Source organism: Pogona vitticeps, chromosome 1, assembly GCF_051106095.1.
Source record: "Pogona vitticeps strain Pit_001003342236 chromosome 1, PviZW2.1, whole genome shotgun sequence".
In the NCBI taxonomy this organism is placed as follows: domain Eukaryota; kingdom Metazoa; phylum Chordata; class Lepidosauria; order Squamata; family Agamidae; genus Pogona; species Pogona vitticeps.
In genome coordinates this window covers 32,395,953-32,414,391 of record NC_135783.1, presented here as the reverse complement: position 1 = coordinate 32,414,391, position 18,439 = coordinate 32,395,953, and the positions used below count along the sequence as shown (strand labels likewise).

Here is an 18,439-nt window from a genome sequence, read left to right as displayed (position 1 = left end):
AACATCATCTCAGCTCAACTATACACTGAGTCCCCAGCAGAGATGTAAATCCTTGTTGTCTTATCCTCACACAAGAGGGTAAGGAACTGTAAAATTATTCATTACACTCAATGGAAGGGCAAGATAATTTGTGCTACTCTCAACAACAGAAGAGATCAATGATTTTTAGAATGTTTTTTGTGTAAAATATACATATTTGTGTTGTTGTTGTTTAGTTGTTAAGTTGCGTCCAACTCTTTATGACCCCATGGACCAGAGCACGCCAGGCCCTCCCATCTTCCACTGCCTCCTGGAGTTGGGTCAAATTCGTGTTGGTAGCTTTGATGATACTGCCCAGCCATCTTGTCCTCTATCATTCCCTTTTTCCTCTTGCCTTCACACTTTCCCAACATCAGGGTCTTTTCCAGGGATTCCTCTCTTCTCATGAGTATTGGCGCCTCCGCTTCAAGATCTGTCCTTCCAGTGAGCACTCAGGGTTGATTTCATAATACAGAATTGTACTTTCACATAAATAACAATTTGTGCAAAATTATAATGGGTGTTATTTTGTCATGTGGACTTCTAAGGATTAGAAGCATTACAAGGCTTTTTAAATAATCAGCCAGTCTCCAAAGAGAAGGGCTGATTGTTTAGAAAGTGGAGAAAAAATATGAAAAGGCATGTGACATACTAAAAGACTTCCCCAACCTGAAAGTAGGAGGTCTGCTCCTGAACCCTGAGAACCTGAGAGAAGGAGAGACAATTTACGAGACACAGGAATGGACTGTGATGTTGTTTCCGTGTGGGCAAGGACATGGCAAGCGGGTGATACGCCCCAATCCTGTCTACAACACTCCACCAAAGGAGGGAGACTGGGTGCATCACCCATGTTGTGGGACAGTGTGCGCTATGAGTGCTCCCATGCGCAAGATTACCGATCGTGAATGGTTTGGTCCAGCCCCGCAGTAAATGGACTAAAGTTGGATGAGAGGTCCGTATTGACCAGTTATGGACAGTTACCTGATTTATCTTGTTTCAACTCTGTTGGTCTTAATGTTGAATCTCCGTGCATGAATAAATCAGAGAATGTTAACCCGTTGACGAAGTTTCAGCCTCTTCTTCCCGCCAACTGTGAGTAACTGTCACCAGTTTTAACAGAACCCAATCACAATAATCCACAAGCATTTTGTAATAATAGCTCTGCACATGCTAGAGATGTGTAGAACACTGAAGACATTTGTCATTCCTAGTGATTTTCTGGGTTTTGCTCTGCTGAGACTCTGCGATCTTGCCGCTTGTCATTTACTTCCTTTTTCTTTCCTTTATCCAAAGTAGTCGTCACACCCAATTCTTCTAATAAAACTGGTTTAATGTTTAACATAGCTTCATCAATTTGTGAGTCTTGTTTATCATCATCCAACTTTAACAATAAATCATAAGTCTTCACATTGTTAAAACTGGGTATCTCCTCACAGTATGACAACGGGGAATAACTGTTAACTTCATGGGACCATTTGGGTCTGGCACCCATCAACTCAGGCGTGTTCTCAGCCCACTTCACGTTTGTGGATTGAATGTCAAACCTTCCTGTTGTTCCCTTTTTATCGAGCCATGCATCGTTCTCCGGCGGGGTCTCAAGCGGCTAGACCCACAGGATTTCTCTGGACCCACTGTACATCTCTGCCTCTCTCTCCTGTTTTTCCCTGTTTACCCACGCCTTGTACTCCTTCCTTTGCTTTCGCTCCTCAGTTTTCCCCCAGAAAGGTGGCTTTCTATACATCTGTCATCTCCATTCCCTTTCAGCGTACTCATGGGGCACCTTAAATTCTACCCACTCTCCTGTCCAAGGATCTTCTTGGATCAATTCTACAAGTTCTTCTTTTTCCTCTCCTTTCTTTTCTCTTCCCCAACATGCTTCTGCCTCCATCCCTTCTTCTCCCTCCTTCTTATCCTCTTCCTTTCCTGCCTGATCTGCGCCCCCTTCAGTTTCTTCTTTTATTTCTAGTTTACTTAATTCCTTTTCTATCACTACTGTCTCTTGTGCTTCTGTCTTTATTTGAGAGTCGGACGGTACACTCTCCTGATCCTGGGCGAGTTGGTTCTTCGCCTCACAGACTCCCATTGGTGAGTCTTTTCCCTTCCACCAGCAAGATTCCCCAACTTCTTTTGAAAATGAGACCTCCCCAAACTCTCGTCAAAAATGAAAGGGCTTGAGATTTGCATTTCCAGAATACACTATTTTTGCTCAATATATGTTAAAAATCCCGATCTAAAATGTATTTTATTTCTTTAAACATCTTGAGTATTTCCAATAGGGTGACAACACTTGCAAAGTTTAAGGAGATGGATCCCCCCCCACCAGTTCTTGTATAAATTGCCTGAAAAATATCTTCTGCCGAAAATCTGTGTGAACAGATTTTGTTTATTTTCAAACAAATAATAAAAATAATATATTTATATGACAATTCTAAAATGGCTTAGTACACAATCTAGTTGTATTTATTTATTTATTTATTTATTTATTTATTTATTTATTTATTTATTTATTTATTTATTTATTTATTTATTTATTTATTTATTTTATATCCCGCCTATCTAGTCGATAGACCACTCTAGGCGGCTTACAACATGGGATAGCACTATAAAAACAACAGAATTACATAATAGAAAACTTTCAACCATTGGGTTAAAACATTAGGAAAGAAAAGAGAAGGGGATCAGGAATTAACTAGGAGGGAAGGCCTGCCGAAACATCAATGATTTTAATTGCTTTTTGAAAATACCGAGCGAGGGGGCCGCGCGAATATCAGGGGGAAGGTTGTTCCAGAGGCGAGGAGCCACCGCCGAGAAGGCCCGATTTCTTGTCTTTTCCTTCCGGGCCTCCCTCGGCGTTAGGCTCCTCAGCCTCACCTCCTGGCTCGCGCGAGTGACATGGGTAGATCTTGGTGGTAGAAGGCGTTCCTCCAAGTATCGAGGCCCTAAACCGTTTAGGGCTTTGTACGTAAGCGTCAACACTTTGAAGTCGATGCGGAATCTGATGGGCAGCCAATGCAATGCGGCCAGAGTGGGTGAGATGTGTTGGAATTTTTTCACCCCACTGAGGAGTCTGGCCGCCGCATTCTGCACCACCTGAAGTTTCCGCAACAGCCTCAAAGGCAGCCCCACGTGGAGTTCATTACAGTAGTCTAATCTTGAGATTACGAGCGCATGCACCAAAGTGGTGAGCGCCCCAACATTGAGATAGGGCCGCAGCTGGGCTACCCGCCTAAGATGGTAGAAGGCGGTTCGGACCACCGACGCCACCTGGGATTCCATAGTGAGCGCCGGGTCCAGATGGATCCCCAAGCTGCGGACCCCATCCTTAGCAGGAAGGGTCACCCCCCCAAAAGAGAGGGAGTTTCCCAAGCTCCCGACTGTGGGGGCGCCCACCCTTAGTACCTCCGTCTTGTCCGGGTTCAGCCTCAGCCCGTTCTCCTGCATCCATTGCAGTACGGTCCCCAGGCAGCACTGGAGGGACAGAACGGCATCTCCTGCGGAAGGTGGAAATGAGATGTAGAGCTGAGTATCATCAGCATACTGATGACACCGAGCTCCACACCCCCTGATGACCCCACCCAGCGGCCTCATATAGATGTTAAACAGCATTGGGGAGATGATCGACCCCTGTGGAACCCCGCAATTGAGATTCCACGGGGCCGAGACGCTCTCCCCAAGCTGAACTCTCTGGGGACGGTCCTCCAAGAAGGAGCGGAGCCAGGCCAGTGCAAGGCCCCCAATTCCCAACTCGGAGAGCCTCCCCAGGAGGATACCGTGGTCAATGGTATCAAAGGCCGCTGAGATGTCGAGGAGGACCAGCAGGGACACGTTGCCCCTGTCGGCCTCTCTCAGTAGGTCATCACACAGGGCGACCAATGCCGTTTCTGTGCCGTGGCGCGGCCTGAAGCCCGACTGAAACGGATCCAGGGCATCTGTTTCGTCCAGGTGCGCCTGAAGCTGGTCGGCCACCACCCTCTCCACCACCTTACTTAGGAAAGAAACATTGGCGACGGGCCTATAATTGCCAATTGTGTCCGCCGCCAAACTTGGTTTCTTCCTAATGGGCCTAATGAGTGTCTCCTTGAGGGCAGATGGAAATCTGCCCTCCAGGAAAGACCCATTAATTATTGCAGTGGCCCATTCCGTTGTTGTAGGCCTGGCTGCTTTGATTAGCCAGGCCGGACAGGGGTCAAGGGAGGAGGTGGGGTAGTCCCAATCAGAGCAGAGCAGTTAAGGGAGCTGAGCTTAGGCTCCTCTCAATTAGCATGCCTTCTTTACATGCAACTGATTTTTGGATTTTGCCCTTCTGTTTCTAGTTTGGAGACATCAATATGCTGTTCATGATACAGTATCTAAATGAAACTTTCAGAAGTAATACAGTTCTGAATAATTGGAGACATACAATGAGGGAAGGTTTCACACTCATGCCCTCTTTGGCTACTGCTTGGGGCCTGGACAGTCTGGACACCCACTCCAAGAATCTCCTAGGATAGACAACTACAGATTATATTGGCTGCAGCATTCAAGGAATCGGTGTCCCCAAAAGAAATCTCTGTTGGAGAAATACTGGTCTGAATTAGAACAGTGCAGTCATGCCGCGCTTAACAATTACTCCGCGTACAACAAATCCGCTTCATGACAATGTTTTTGCGATCGCAATTGCAATCACAAAACAATGGTCTAAATAGGGTTTTTTCACTTTGCGAATATCGGTTCCCTGCTTCAGGAACCGATTCTTCACATTACGACGATCAAAACAGCTGATCGTAGTTTTTTCAAAATGGCTGCCGGGTGCTCAAAATGGCTCCCCGCTGTGCTTAGGGACGGATTCCTCGCTATACAGGCACCAAATATGGCCACCATATGGAGGATCTTCGCTGGACGGTGAGTTTTTAGCCCACTGGAACGTACTAACTGGGTTTTAATGCGTTTCAATGGGTTTTTAAAATTTCGCTTTATGATGTTTTCTTCGCTCTACAGTGATTTCGCAGGAACGAATTAACGTCGTTAAGTGAGGCACCACTGTATATGAAAAGCGATAGACTTCCTTGGGTTTTTTAAACTATCATTTTCCTGCTCATTCTTCAACCTAGAATATATTCTTAAAGGTGCATTGACAGCCCTTCCTTTCCTTCTCATATTTCCTTCCTTGAAACTCTGAGAGGACAGAGGAGACATTTTTCTTCATGAGATAAGAAGCAGCAGCCATGGCTCCCTGTGTCTCCACGTTAGTTCACTAGAACTAGGTTTACCACTATTTTTTGTATCAGTATATTTTTCTAATAAATACTAGCTTGCTCATTTCCCTACAGTAAGAAATGTGGAGTTAATTTCTTTCTGAAGGAGCAACCATGCTCTACTAATCATTCCAATTTTATACAAGTTAACTTAGCGGTAGCTTGCTCTGCTAACAGATTTGCCATGTGTAAAAATGGTTCTAAGGTCAAAAGTATAGGGCAGCTGTGGCGAACCTTTTTGGGCTTGCATGCCCAAAAGGGAAAAAAAGGGGGGGCGGTGTGCCGCCGTAGCGGTGGTGGAACCAGAAGAGGCAGCGGAAGGGGGAATCGTGGGCACAGAGGTGCCTCAAGACCCCACTCCAGATCCACCACCAGCACCAGCTGTTCTGGATCCTGACCCACCGCCTGTCCGGGCACCAGCACTGCGGTTGCAGCTGCCTGGGGGGGTGTGTAGCAATCCGGTGACTTATGGCTCGCGTGCCGGCAGAAATGACTCCGTGTGCCAGCTGTGGCATGCGTGCCATAGGTTCACCATCGCTGGTACTGTATAGGGCTAGTTCAGACATGAGTATACATATGCAGCCTTTGGAAAGTGGTTTAAAGATGAATACGATTTCTGTACTCCAAAACAGAATACAATAAAATTATCAAAATAATTTCTGACATATAGTGAATCTGGGTACAGAGATCTCTTGTTTATTTATATCTGTGACGATTCTTAGTCATCCAGGTGAGGTTATCTGGAAGTTGATTCATGGCAACTGGACTTCTTATTAGTATGAAATGTTTCACTAGTCATCCAAGTAGCTTCTTCAGCCTTAGGAGAGTTGGTAAGAGGGAGAGCCTTGATATATCCTCCACTTTGGTTTCATTTCCCCCTGGTCTGAATAGGCTCCTTAGATGGACAAAGGATGGGGGGAGGATGAGTGAAAATCTCACTTCTGCAGTCCTTCTCCACCCATTGTCATGGATCCTTAACAGTAGCCTTTCTGGTGGGTGTGGTTCTGATCTTTCTGGGGATGGATGAAAGGGCAGCATGATAAATAGGAGACAGATTGGATCTAAAGCCTCCACCCCTGTTGAGTAAGAGATTTTCTATATGCACATGTATGGCCTCCCTTGTTTCTATTTCAGTACATTGGAGTATGGTATAACTTGTGTTCAAACAAATCTATCACTGTTGATTTCCATTCTTATTCCTCCATTTTTCTCTGCTTTTGAAAGCAGAAAAAAATCATGAAAACAATAGATGTATTTGCTTATATTTGTGATCCTTTCAGGCACAAAATGGAAATTGAGGGATTTACACATAAAGCCTAGGTCACGGTCACTAGCGATCACCTACTTCATGAGCAACAGGGAACCCATGGAGGCATAAGATTCAGGCCCATCTGCTGGCACATATAGGAAGGCATCAGTTTAGAAGTCACTCCTACCCATAACTAACAAATCCATACAACCATGGCATGTATACCACATATTATATTATGGTTTCACATTTAAAGTCTATTTAAACATTAGTGTAATAATACATGTGTTTGCATTACACATGAACTGTCAGAGAGTTATTTTCTTCTTTTGCTCAATATTTACTACAGCTAAATATTAAAACCTGAACATCATGTACTTCTTACTTTTTTAAAAAAGTGCTGCCCTTCTCTGATTTTTGTTTGATTTTGGAGACATGCCTCTGACGTCAGACCATTTGAAAAGTATACTGAATAGTAAGATTCCATTCTTCAGTGTGTGGACATCCATGCTTCTACGGCTGTACTATTCTGTAATTCAACATGCTCTGACTGCTTGTTAATCATCAGATATGAAAAGAAAAAAAATAAGATGTTACAAAAATGCTGTTATATGTGTAATATTCTGCATAGGATGCTAAGTTATGGAACAGTGGGATTAGATGACACTGGGTTTAAATATTCAGAGCTGGGAGCAAAAGGTGGGTAAAATGTCTTCCAGTTTGATCCCGATTACTGACTGATTGTGATGTGGTTTGTATGCAGTTAAAAAACATATTCCGTAAATCTTTTCAGTTGCCCATTCCCTGGGTGTCGCAACAGATTAAATCACTATGTGATGATATGACACCGCCATCACTCGCCTTCCTGGGATATTGCTAGAGGCAACAACAAACCTGTGTCTTTGGCACATGTGAAGAAATTTAGCGCTTCAGGGGTTAAATTACAGAAGCACCCCCTGTGAATTAGCTTATGCTTGGATAGTAATAATAGTAATAACATTAATAATAAAAATGCCAGAGAAAACTGCATAAAGGTGGTGAGAAAAGAGAGAAAGATGGGCAAAGGTATTCAGGGAGAAAAAAAGTTATGGCAGGTACAAATGATGTGTTTTGTATGGCAGGTGTATCGGCTAGAAGTCAGATTTTATAGGCCTGCTACAAATGCACACACGGAAACACACATTACTCTGGCTTGGGCAATAGTTAAATGTTTTTGAGTGTGTATGAGTGTGTGTGCTGTCGCTTCAGGCCAAGATATCCTAGGGCAGTGTAACAAGCAATTCATGTTAGCTCACAGTAAAGATTATTGGTGTTTTCACTGGGGAAATATTTTGCACTCCATCTTCTTTTCTATTTTTAGTGCCTCGAGCTTCTAGTTAGGTAGGAAGCTGTGGGTGTGTGGGTGTGTACTAAAAGAGCCATCTGATCTCGTCCCACAGTTGGTCAGGGTTACAATCCTAATCATATCTCAGGATGACACTTGATGCTTTCTTGTCTTATAAGGCACCTCCTCTCGGTTCTGTCAAGCAGAATTTTAAAAAAATATGTTTTAGTCTTGGTGAAGGAAAAGGATTGAACCATTGCTTTCTCTTAGAATGTAGTGTCATTGAAGAAAGAGAGGCAACTCAAGCGAAATAATGTGGTGACCATTATTTCGTGCTATTGCAACAATTTAGGGTGAAGGAAATGAAGCAACATGTATTTGCTCCCCTTAGAACTAATGTTTATCATGATAATCTTTCTCAGAGGCCTAATTTGCTTTTTTCATATATTTCCAGGATGATTACCATAATATTAACAACTGAGATTGTTCAAAATGTGCTGTTGACCTTGAATATGCACATAGTACTTTTACATTCAGGAAACAACGTATCTTCAATCCGGTTAATAACATATACTTCTAATTAATGTTAACTCTTTCTCTGTAATACATGTCATACAGATCTTGAAGTCTTTCACTCTCCTATGAAACAGCATGTAGTATTTTACCCATGTAAATATGTATAAGATTTTTCAAGATATCTGCAGGGAATATTCCATAAATAAAGTAAGCTTTCCCCTTGGCATTCCACTAGTTTACAATTTAATTTTTACTGACACTTCACCAGTCCTATTATTAGTTTCACAAAATGACAGTGGAATAATCCTGTGTTAATTAAACAGAGTGACTGAATTCCCTCAATCATCTCCTTGGCTTTCTAAGACAGTAATCATGTGTTTTCTATGAAAACATGTCCTAGGAAAAGAGTCTGATATACCAGCAAAGTTGTGGGTTATGTGCACCAGTTTATGCCGGGAAAAAAAACTGCACATAAGGGCAATCACACAATGGCTTTTCCTCTTGTGCGGACTATCTTTTGCGTGACTGGTTGCACAACAGATTTTCCAAATAGTGCATAAGCAATTGTACATCAGAGTTCCTGCCAGGAATAGGAAATGCTTCTATGATTACTCTTCTGTGATTGTGTAAGCATACAGGACTGTGTCTGAAATAAACATTTTTTGATCAGATGGTGCCTGCAAAAGACTCTAAAGTATTCCCTGTAAGGTTCACTGAAAAAACAATACAACTTTATGTCAAGTGTTTCTAAATTATATTACAACCTAAATAATTCGAATAGCAGTGCGCAAATCTGACAAAATAATTTTCACGGTAGAAACCTGTTGTGAGGAATCTACTGTAACGCACTGCTCTAATGAAATTATTGGGACAGCATCTTCCTAAAAAAAAACTTTTCATACTTTTGTCTATAAATACATGGAAGACAAAATGTGTTTGGATGCACGGACACATGCATTTCTTTACTTGGACAAGAATGCTTATCTACGGCATGTATTTAAAAGCATATTCTAATGCTGTGCCTTTTCTAACATCTAGGCAGGGTGATCATTACTTCTGCTAAATATAAATGAAAGCATCAAATGGTTCTAAAGTAGTAATCTACTACCATTTTCTCAAGTGTATAAAAGCGTGTGAAGAAATTCAGAGGAAAAAGCATGTCACTTGTTCTGTGTGTGGGAGGAGGGAATACTGTGCCCAGGAATATCCTGTACTTTCTAAGAAAAAGTAGAAAAGACATATATACTCCTAATTACTTCACAGGGGATTTGCTTTCAAATGAGCATGTGAGGAAAGGGTGCATGTATCATGTAAAACTACAGCACAATGACTTCAAGATTGGTCCTTTGCTGTTAATGCACCTATTCCAAAGGTGCCTTCTTTCAGATGTGGCGATAGTTGACATTTTTTTCTGTCCAGAAAGCTGATACAGTAAACATCCCTTTATAATTAATATTGGAGAAACACAGGATTTGTTGCTGTGACAAGCAGGGTGTGTATGTGTGTGAGAATAATTTCTTTTAAATAATTTGGGGCAATATCTGTGCATAGCTAATAAATGTGCAGTTAGTATATAGTTACCGTCTAATGGACATGGCCGTCCCCATTATCTTTTGTCTCCAGTTGTCTTTTAAATATGCACTTGGCACGATTGAGTGTACTGCTACTGCAAAGTGCCACTGAATCTTTACTTCAGTAGCCTTGAGGTAGCTGTGGTTTAGGAGTCTGGCAATTTGGATGCAATGAGATGTCGGTAGCACTTAAGTATGAAGGCGCTTAAAGATGTACAGTGCTCTACATGGGGATAATTATACACAGAGAGGGGATGTGAAGATGTAGACACTGCTCAGCAGTGCTCATTGACTAGTGCAGATACTCATGACAGCTTCTGTCACCCTCCCAGCTCTGACTTCACTACTATTGCTCTTTACAGACTCCTTGAGGTGAGATTTTATATTGGAGTTTTTGATTTAGCAAGGATGCATATGAGTGTTTGTGTGTAAACGAGAAAGAGAGAGAACGAGAGGGCACTTTCTGACTTGTATTTTCAATAATCTAGAAGTGGTGCAATAAGGACTAGCCTTGATTATATATTTGTATGACTATGTTTTTTAACCACGTTTAATGAAATAAGCATTTTTCAGAGAAAAGAGGGTCCTACTTGTATCCTGTAACATGTGTTAATTTCCTTTTTTATTATTAAAACAATTGAACTGTAAGTGGCATGCTCAAGTTCAGGAATACAGTTGAAATTTCAGGCCCAGGTCTACTGGAGGTGACATTCTGAGTCCCAGGGGAAAAGGCCAACTGGCTTTCATGAATGCATAAATTATAATACGACGGCTGTGGTCTTCTAAGCAGCAGCACCATCAGCAAAGACAGATGCTTGCAAGGTATCTGGTGAAAAGATAGCAATACTTAATTTGGTGATGGGGGGAGCAAAGGATGACACGGGCAAGCAAAATGATTGCGGAAACTCTGAGGACAAGGAAAGCTTAGCAGATGGGAAGACAGAGCACAAAAGAAGACAGAAGTCCAAAGAATATCCACAGCTAACTATAATGATCTTATGAAAAAAATGAGGTAATTTTGTAATTTTTAAATATTGATTTAATGTGCACGATGCCGCAACACAGAATGTTCTTCTTGTCTGTAAACTCAGCTTAACAGGCCAGGGACAAGGAAGTCTAAACAAAAGTGTTCTTTCAAAAACACTTTAAAACTATTGTTTACCACAGTAGCTACTGAATATATATCTCAACTGAAAAATGTCTGTTAAGTAAATTGCTTGTGTATCGGAATGTGCTTTAGTAGTGACTGCAAAAAAATACACATTGATTGCATGTATATAATAGGAAAAGTAGGTACATGGGCTGTAGATAAGTCATTTTATTTATTAAAATATTTTTAAAAGATGGGCTGTTACAGGGTGTGATGTTGCTTAGCTCTAACATTATAAATGCATGCTTAGTATTTTTGCTTGTTTACTGAATCTAAGAATGACTGGGTGCATCACTGCTTGGAACCAAAATTTACATCTTAATTAGAATCTACGTTTAGCAATATAGGCAGTTTAATACTGCTGATAATTAAGCTTCCACTACTTCTTTTTGCTATATAGTTTTTTCGTATTAAAAATAGGTCTATTTTTCTTCAAGCATAGGTAGGACAGTTGCAGATGGCCATGGCATAAGTATATTACACACTAGAAGTTGTTCAGCAAGGCAGAGATGCAAACATGTCCATTGCACTTATATATATTTGTCTTCTCTTCTGTCATTTTACTTTGGTAAAAGCCGTCAAATAGATTTGGAGACAGCTGTTGTGTTCCCATTTGTGAATGGCATTAATGCATTCTGAGGGTGAGCACTGATTTGTTTTGATCTAAAAGATTATGCCATTTGCATCACGGAGTACTTCACTCAGGGGGGAAAATGTACAAGCAGCACAGCTGAATTAGTGAAAAAAGTGCCTTCTGTGATTATAGTAATTATTTTATCACCATCTATAGAAGCTATTTATATTCAGTAGGTAGGTGTATATCACTACCATTTAAACATGTGAAATTAACAAAAATGTAGTTGGATAAAGTTGTGCTGTATTTTATTCTTGTGGCACCTTGTAAAATGTTTGCTGCTCATCTGAAGACTGGCATCTATTTATTTGCATTAAATGGAATTGTTTGGTGAGGGAGGTCAGCAGCTTTGATATGCCGTGGCTACGGGTGGGGAACGAGGGGGCTGGATAATTTTCCAGGCAGGGAGGCAGATCATCAATGTATTTGCATCCATCCTTGGAAGAGATTATTGAGGGTTTTGTGCACATCTGCAACTAAGGCAAGTATGGTTACACCACAGCATTAAAGATTTAAGCAGACACAACTTGATCCAACATATGTTTATTTAGAATTGTAAACCCTGATTTCAGTGGGATTTATACCTAAGGTACTGTAAAGAGCATTGAAACCTTGGGCTGATCCTACTGTATTAAGGGATAGACCTAAGTTTCCCTACAATTAATAGGATATCAACTCAGTGCTAGCAGTACTAAAGATATTGATCAATAAGATCTTTTTTTGGTTGTTCTTTCAGGGAGAGGCAAGTAAAATATGCTTGTTCTTACATGCATCACTGTTTGCAGGCATGTATCTCAAGAGGTGCATGTTCCTGTTTCTGCATGAATGGGTTTAAAGTACACATTTGTTTCTTTTTAGTTCCTTGTCATGCTTTTTTCAAGAGGGTGATGCAAATACAAACACTGCTGGTCTTACATGTTTACAAAACTCTGCAGTTCAAAACTAGCACAGAAATCCCTTAACCCAGTTCTTAAGACATGTAAAATAGAAGGTAGGCAAATGAAATCAGGGACGCAAAAGAAGCAGGAAGTTAACAGTCCAGTCCTGTGTGTTTATTCAGGGGTGTTAAGCATTTCAATCGACGGGCAAGCTCAACATCTGAGCGAATCAGACTTATTTCTGAGTAAGCGCCGATTGATCCAATCCCAACTCAATTCACTTGGGGCTCCCCTTCTTGGAAAGTATGCCTTTTCGACTCCAGGGTCCGAATCCACCTCTGACCTGGGGGGAAAAAAAAAACACCCCGCTGAACTCTGAACGATCGTCCTAAAACTGGCCAGCTAGGTACAATCGTGGTTAATCTCTACTAAAACGAAACGGACAATGCAGCAGCCAAACGCGAATGGGAAAAAGGAACACAAAACCCACAAGAGCAGCAAAAAACTTATCCCAGACGAGGCGATCCCCCCCAAAATGACAACTCCTTCCTCCCCAAATGCATTCTGACGTGCAGAAAGCACTGATTAGAACTAGCTGTCCTAAGAGCTACCTCTCTTTAAAAAACAAAAAAAAACACGTTGCATCGTTTCGATCTGTCGTGTGCATGCTCAAATGCTGCTCTTCTTTCTTTCTTTCTTTTCTTTCCTTCCTTCCTTCCTTCTCTCTCTCTCTCTCTGCGCTCGCCGACCCGCTCGCGTCCCCCCTGCCCGCCCCCTCGCCCATCTCTCTCTCTCTCTCTCTCTCTCTCTCTCTCTACCTGCCGAGCTCCGCTCAATCTGTGCAGCCCCGGCGTCCTGGGCGCCGCTGATTGGCCGCCGCCCTATCCAATCGGGGCTCCGGCTGGGCCAGTGGGACCTGCATATGTAAAGCTCTACTTCATATTTATAAGCTCCAACCGGGGGCTTTAAGTCCTTGATTAGGAGCGTGCGAGAGAGCGTTTGGTCCCAACTGGCTGCGCCTATAGGCTTGTCACCGGGAGAACATTTTGTGTTAATTGCGCCGCGCGCTGTGTCAAGGAAAACTTTGATTTATAGCTGGGGACGCGCAAATAATGGTGGCCGAGCGCACATGGATCCGGTAGAACTTTGCCTTCCTGAATCTTTTTCCTTGCACTACGAAGAAGAGTAGGTACCTTTCTTCTTATTTCCCCCCCACACACACTTCACTGCCTTTCCTTTCCATACCCCCCCTTCCCGTTTTCTGCCTCTCCCCCCCTTTCCCCAAATTGAAGCCGGGGGGGGGGTCCCCAGCTAAGATAAAGGCTCATACGGCTGCAGCCAGTGTTAGTTTAACGCGGTGTCAGGTAATGCCTTCTGGCGTCTGCGTGCATGCCGGGGGGGGGGGGGGCTGGCTGGCTGGCTGTTGTGTGTCTGTCTTGTGTCCCTTTTGTGCCGGTCTTTATCTGTTAGTTCAGTACTAAGTGGGAGGATTGTTTCTCTCCCCTCCAAAGGGCTACCTTTGGAGTTGCGAGCGGTGGGGGCTGTCAGTGGAAACAGCTGTGTGAGTGACAAGTCGCTACTTATCCAGGTGCTAAGAATAGGAACTTGGCACCAGCGCAGAGTGAATTGTTCAAATAAACCATTCAAAAAGGCACATCCTTCTTCCCCCCCCCCTTCTTAATCCCTCCCCACCGGGCCAACTCCCGCCCCCGTTTCCATAGAAGTTTAGGGTTAGGGTCCCTTCAAAAACCCGATTTAGATATTGAGGGTCTTTTTCCCAGAACGGGAGATATTTTTTTGCTCTTGTCTGATTCTCTGCCTGCCCAGGCAAGGGGGGGGGGGGAGAGAGAGAAGCAGCCCAACTATTTAATCCCACTTTAAGGATAGTGCTCTGTAATTAAGGTCTAATGTAAGGTTCCAGTCATTTACTGACACAAATCAGTCTCTTAAGTAGTGGGGGGGGGGGGGAAGAAGGGGAAGTTCCTGAGCTTGTGTGTGTGTGTGTGTTGTTGCTGCTGCTTTGTTTGAACTGTAATACATTGTATATAAAAAGATCTCCCCAATAAATAAAATGCTCATTTATATATAATAAAAGTAAAGTCCAGTGCGTACAATATATTAATAAACCTTTCTAAAGTGTACTATTTAATGTATGTTTCTTGTCATTACTAACTGACAGGAAAGTAGAAAGGAGCAATATTCCTGGGCTGAGGGAGATTTGGGACCCAGATGTAGTCCTAGAACTGGCGAACTTAATTTTGGCCTAAGTAACTACTGACTGTGGAAATTTGTCAGTTTGTTCAAACCTTAGGTAGAATGTACATAGTGCAGCTATACCCACAAGGGACTGTGTATGGTGGGCACATGCCCACTAGCTGCCCTTAGTGCCTTCCTGTTATCTTGGCAAGTTGCAGTCCAAGACATTTGTGTGGGTTTCTCCCCCTCTCTGAATGCCTTGGATGTGGGGAAACAATGTAGGTAAGCCTTAAAAGAGTCTGCTAGTGAGAACCCAGTCCGCGTGTGCGTGCAGGATTTCTTGTTCACCTGAAGAAGAAGGTAAATAAATAGTATTTGTGTTCTTATTTAGATGTGGTTTATAGATCAGTACTGAGTAAACTGATGTAGAGCACTGTCTAAAATGTCTTAATCTCTGCATAAGTGCAGTTGTCACTGTTCCAAGTTGAGATGAGTAGTTTTCTTCGATGGGTGAAGAGAAAGGGGAGGGGTGAGACTCTAAAGTTAGGAAGATGTTCTTTTTTTAAGGAGCTTTCTTGAATTTACCTTCTTAGAGCTAATTTGAATGATTAGTTTTGATAAGCCTCTTAAAGTAGATGCATTTAAATGAAATCAGGGCACGTGCCTTTTTGGCTCTGGTGGAAGATTCAAACTATCCACCCTCCCTGACCACAATTAGCTCTCTCCATTCCCCCCTCCCCACCCTGCACTTCCTTGCCTGTTAAAAGTCTTCAGGATGTAAGGCTGGATGGATCTGTGGTTCATTGGGCAGGCCATAACCATTTAATGCCCAGCAACACATCTGTCTCTCTGTCTCAATTAATAAACCACAGAACCTTACTTGCTATTAATATTGGTAATAGTAATTGTGCTTTTGCCTTGTGGCATATGATGCAGAGACAAAATGAAAGTAGAGGATTATTATTCAAGTTTGCATTTTGTGGAGGGGGGGTTGGCTAAAAGCTGATACAACATTTGGGGAATACACAGACATCTGCCTTACTGTCACTTGGTATGCTTTGATGCATACTGAAGAATGCAAAAACTTAAAAGCCGTTTGCAATTCTTACTCCTCCCTTTTCACCAGAAAAATTAATGCTAATAATTTCAAAGAGCAGTTAATAACAGAACAGATGCAATAAATATATTGGCTGATGTACGCATATGTGTTGCTTTAATCGTTCTAAATGAAACAGTGTGCTTATAATACGGAATCTCCTCCAACCTCTGATTAAAATGTAACATTGACTAAAGGATTATACAGCAGACTTAATTTTACTGACTGTTTTAACAGTTGTCACAGCTGTTGGGAGAAGGAAAGGCAATTGAAACACTCCAGAAAAGAGGAGGGGGCACTCTTCTAGAAAATTTAAACATGATATCTGAATGCCAGGCATAGAAAACCAAATAGATTTGTGACTTCAGATATCTTCTCTGTACTGTGTACATTTGCCTTTGTAGTTCTGATCCTTTCATGAATTTGAACCCTCGACCTCTTCCACACTGCCTCTATTAAAACACAATATTGAAATGAGGGAAAGCTAGTATGTCACAATACCCATGATACAAAACAAAACAGCAACCTGGGAGACACATGAGATAAATTTAGAGATTCCCAGGAACTGAAACTTAGGACGGATAGTAGAAATTTCAACAATGAGCACTGATATCAAAACTGGGAGACAAAAGATGCTTGAGAGCTTTGAAAGATTTGTACACAGATTCAACAACATTTACTCTTGACCACACTGCAATGCTTGTGAGCTGCTTTAGTCATTTCATTCCCCATTTCCATATTAATATCATTCTTTAAATAGTCAGATAGTGTAATTAATTTTTTACTTCCCCCTCTGTTATTAAATAGTTGTTCTTTCCAGTAGAATTTGATCTGGAATTACGTGCAGGCATGTGTTGTGGGGGAGTAGAGCTTATTGAGTGGAGAGGAAGTTAAGTCTCTAGAAGGTTGGGATAAGAGCTCCCATTATTATAGAACTGATAGATGTCTTACGTATACATATATGAATATTCCTGTGTTGTGCATAATGTGTATGCTAATGTAAAATGCAGTTGATAGGTATATAAAAAAAGAAAGACCGTTGTCCCCAAAGCAAATGAGGCAAGGTGTAACTATGCCTGCTGACTAAACATAAATTGAAGGATTTATTTTCGTAATCAGTCCTTACATATTCACCCCAGTAAGCCTTGATATACAGTCTGCCCCCTCCTGTTACTATATTTTCCAACTTTGGATTTATGCTGCTCATGTGTCTTTTCTCTAAGTTTTCACAGCTGACAGAGTGCAAAGTGTCGATGCTGAAATGGCATTCTGACAGTTTTTTATTAGCTGGGCCTGACCCTCCTTTTTTAGTGCTGGTTGCTCATTTTAATGTGTTTATGGTTCTGTTCTTTTATTTACTGAGCCTGGTGTGTTGCAACAGTAATTAACCTGTGTTATTAGTAAAGCCCTTGTGAATATCCATTAATTCTATTGAATGGATGATCATTTTCCCCACACAATTCTCTTCTCCCTCCATGCGTTATCCATTTTAAAATCGGTCTTTATCTTAGGACATTTTAAAAAGTATTTTTCTTTTTTTTTAAAGTCATATGATAAATCAGGAAAAAAATAACAAAATTACAGTTGCTAACACTATTGATGGGTTGTTTTTTAAAATATTGAGTAATAAAAAGGGAGACAGGTCTGAAAAAATTATTTTTGATAAAAAATATAATAAGAAATAAACCTATTGTTCCTTCTTAAATATCATTTTGGGGGCAATTGTAGATCAGGTGGCTAACTGTCAAATTCATCTGATTTGAAATTGTGTTGAATATTATGTTGGGCATTTAAAGAAAGGAGAAGCAAATTAAGACTACAGGGAAAAATACTACTTCTGGACTTCTGAAGTGTCTTCTTTGCCAACCCCACTGCAATTAATTTTTAAAATTGCATGACAGTATACATCAAGCAAAAGAGATATCTTGACTGTGAAAGTTTTGTAACAATTCTTGAACCCCTTTCCTCTTTTCAAACCTGATATACCTAATATAGTATATAGTACCTTAGACTGTAATAATACGATGCTAGGCTCTAATTTACCCTGCATTGTTTTTATTAAGAGTATGATTAAACAGCCTGGCAAACTTCCTGGTATTGAACATTTCTGATGAACAGTAACCTTTGGCTTTGGTCTCACTGTGTAAAAACAAAATAGAAATGAAAAATATATACATTATTTATTGATACTTTTTAAACCAGCCCCTTTATGTATATTCTTGTGAGGCTGTTACCAGTCATTACAAATGTTGGAGGTAACAAATCTAGGGTGAATTGGGTCCCTGTTCAAATTTAAAGAAACAATTTTATTATGCATGCTATGGATTCTGCTTCATAGCACATGCATTGGGGGACAGAAACAATAAAATGATGATCTGTACCAAGAGCCTTTCCAGCCCAAGCAGCTCTCAGGAGGAACTCTGTGATTATCCTGGGATGGCTTGGTTTTTATCTCTTTTACATCCACTGGCCTTGTATTAAATTGTCATTGTCCTAAAGCACATGAGAGAGAAATGAATTGCACTCCTCGACATGCTCTGACAGTGAAATATTTAGCTTCTCTGTCTCCAATC

At 41.4% G+C, this 18,439-nt stretch overlaps 1 protein-coding gene and 1 long non-coding RNA gene across 12 annotated transcripts in view; one reads left to right on the top strand and one right to left on the bottom strand.

Moving 5' to 3' along the window:
- Nucleotides 1-18,439, top strand: part of ESRRG (estrogen related receptor gamma) — a 611,234-nt gene that overhangs the window by 346,599 nt on the left and 246,196 nt on the right. For 2 of the 11 annotated variants that reach the window (XM_020805406.3, XM_072990328.2), the window contains exon 1: nucleotides 13,447-13,759. The exons of 7 other annotated variants lie outside the window; for them this stretch is intronic. Coding sequence is in view for 1 of the 4 variants with exons in the window: in XM_020805407.3 (XP_020661066.1) it covers nucleotides 13,704-13,759 (56 nt within the window). In the remaining 3 variants the exon portion in view is untranslated. Of the gene's footprint in view, nucleotides 1-13,446; nucleotides 13,760-18,439 lie in introns of those variants that run through there. 2 more of the 11 variants (XM_078382960.1, XM_020805407.3) reach the window with 2 other exon arrangements.
- LOC144585788 (uncharacterized) lies at nucleotides 6,916-13,384 on the bottom strand. The gene is made up of 2 exons (XR_013540342.1): nucleotides 13,186-13,384; nucleotides 6,916-12,917 (listed from the first exon to the last, which is right to left on the bottom strand). It is a non-coding gene; the product is annotated as an uncharacterized LOC144585788 (long non-coding RNA).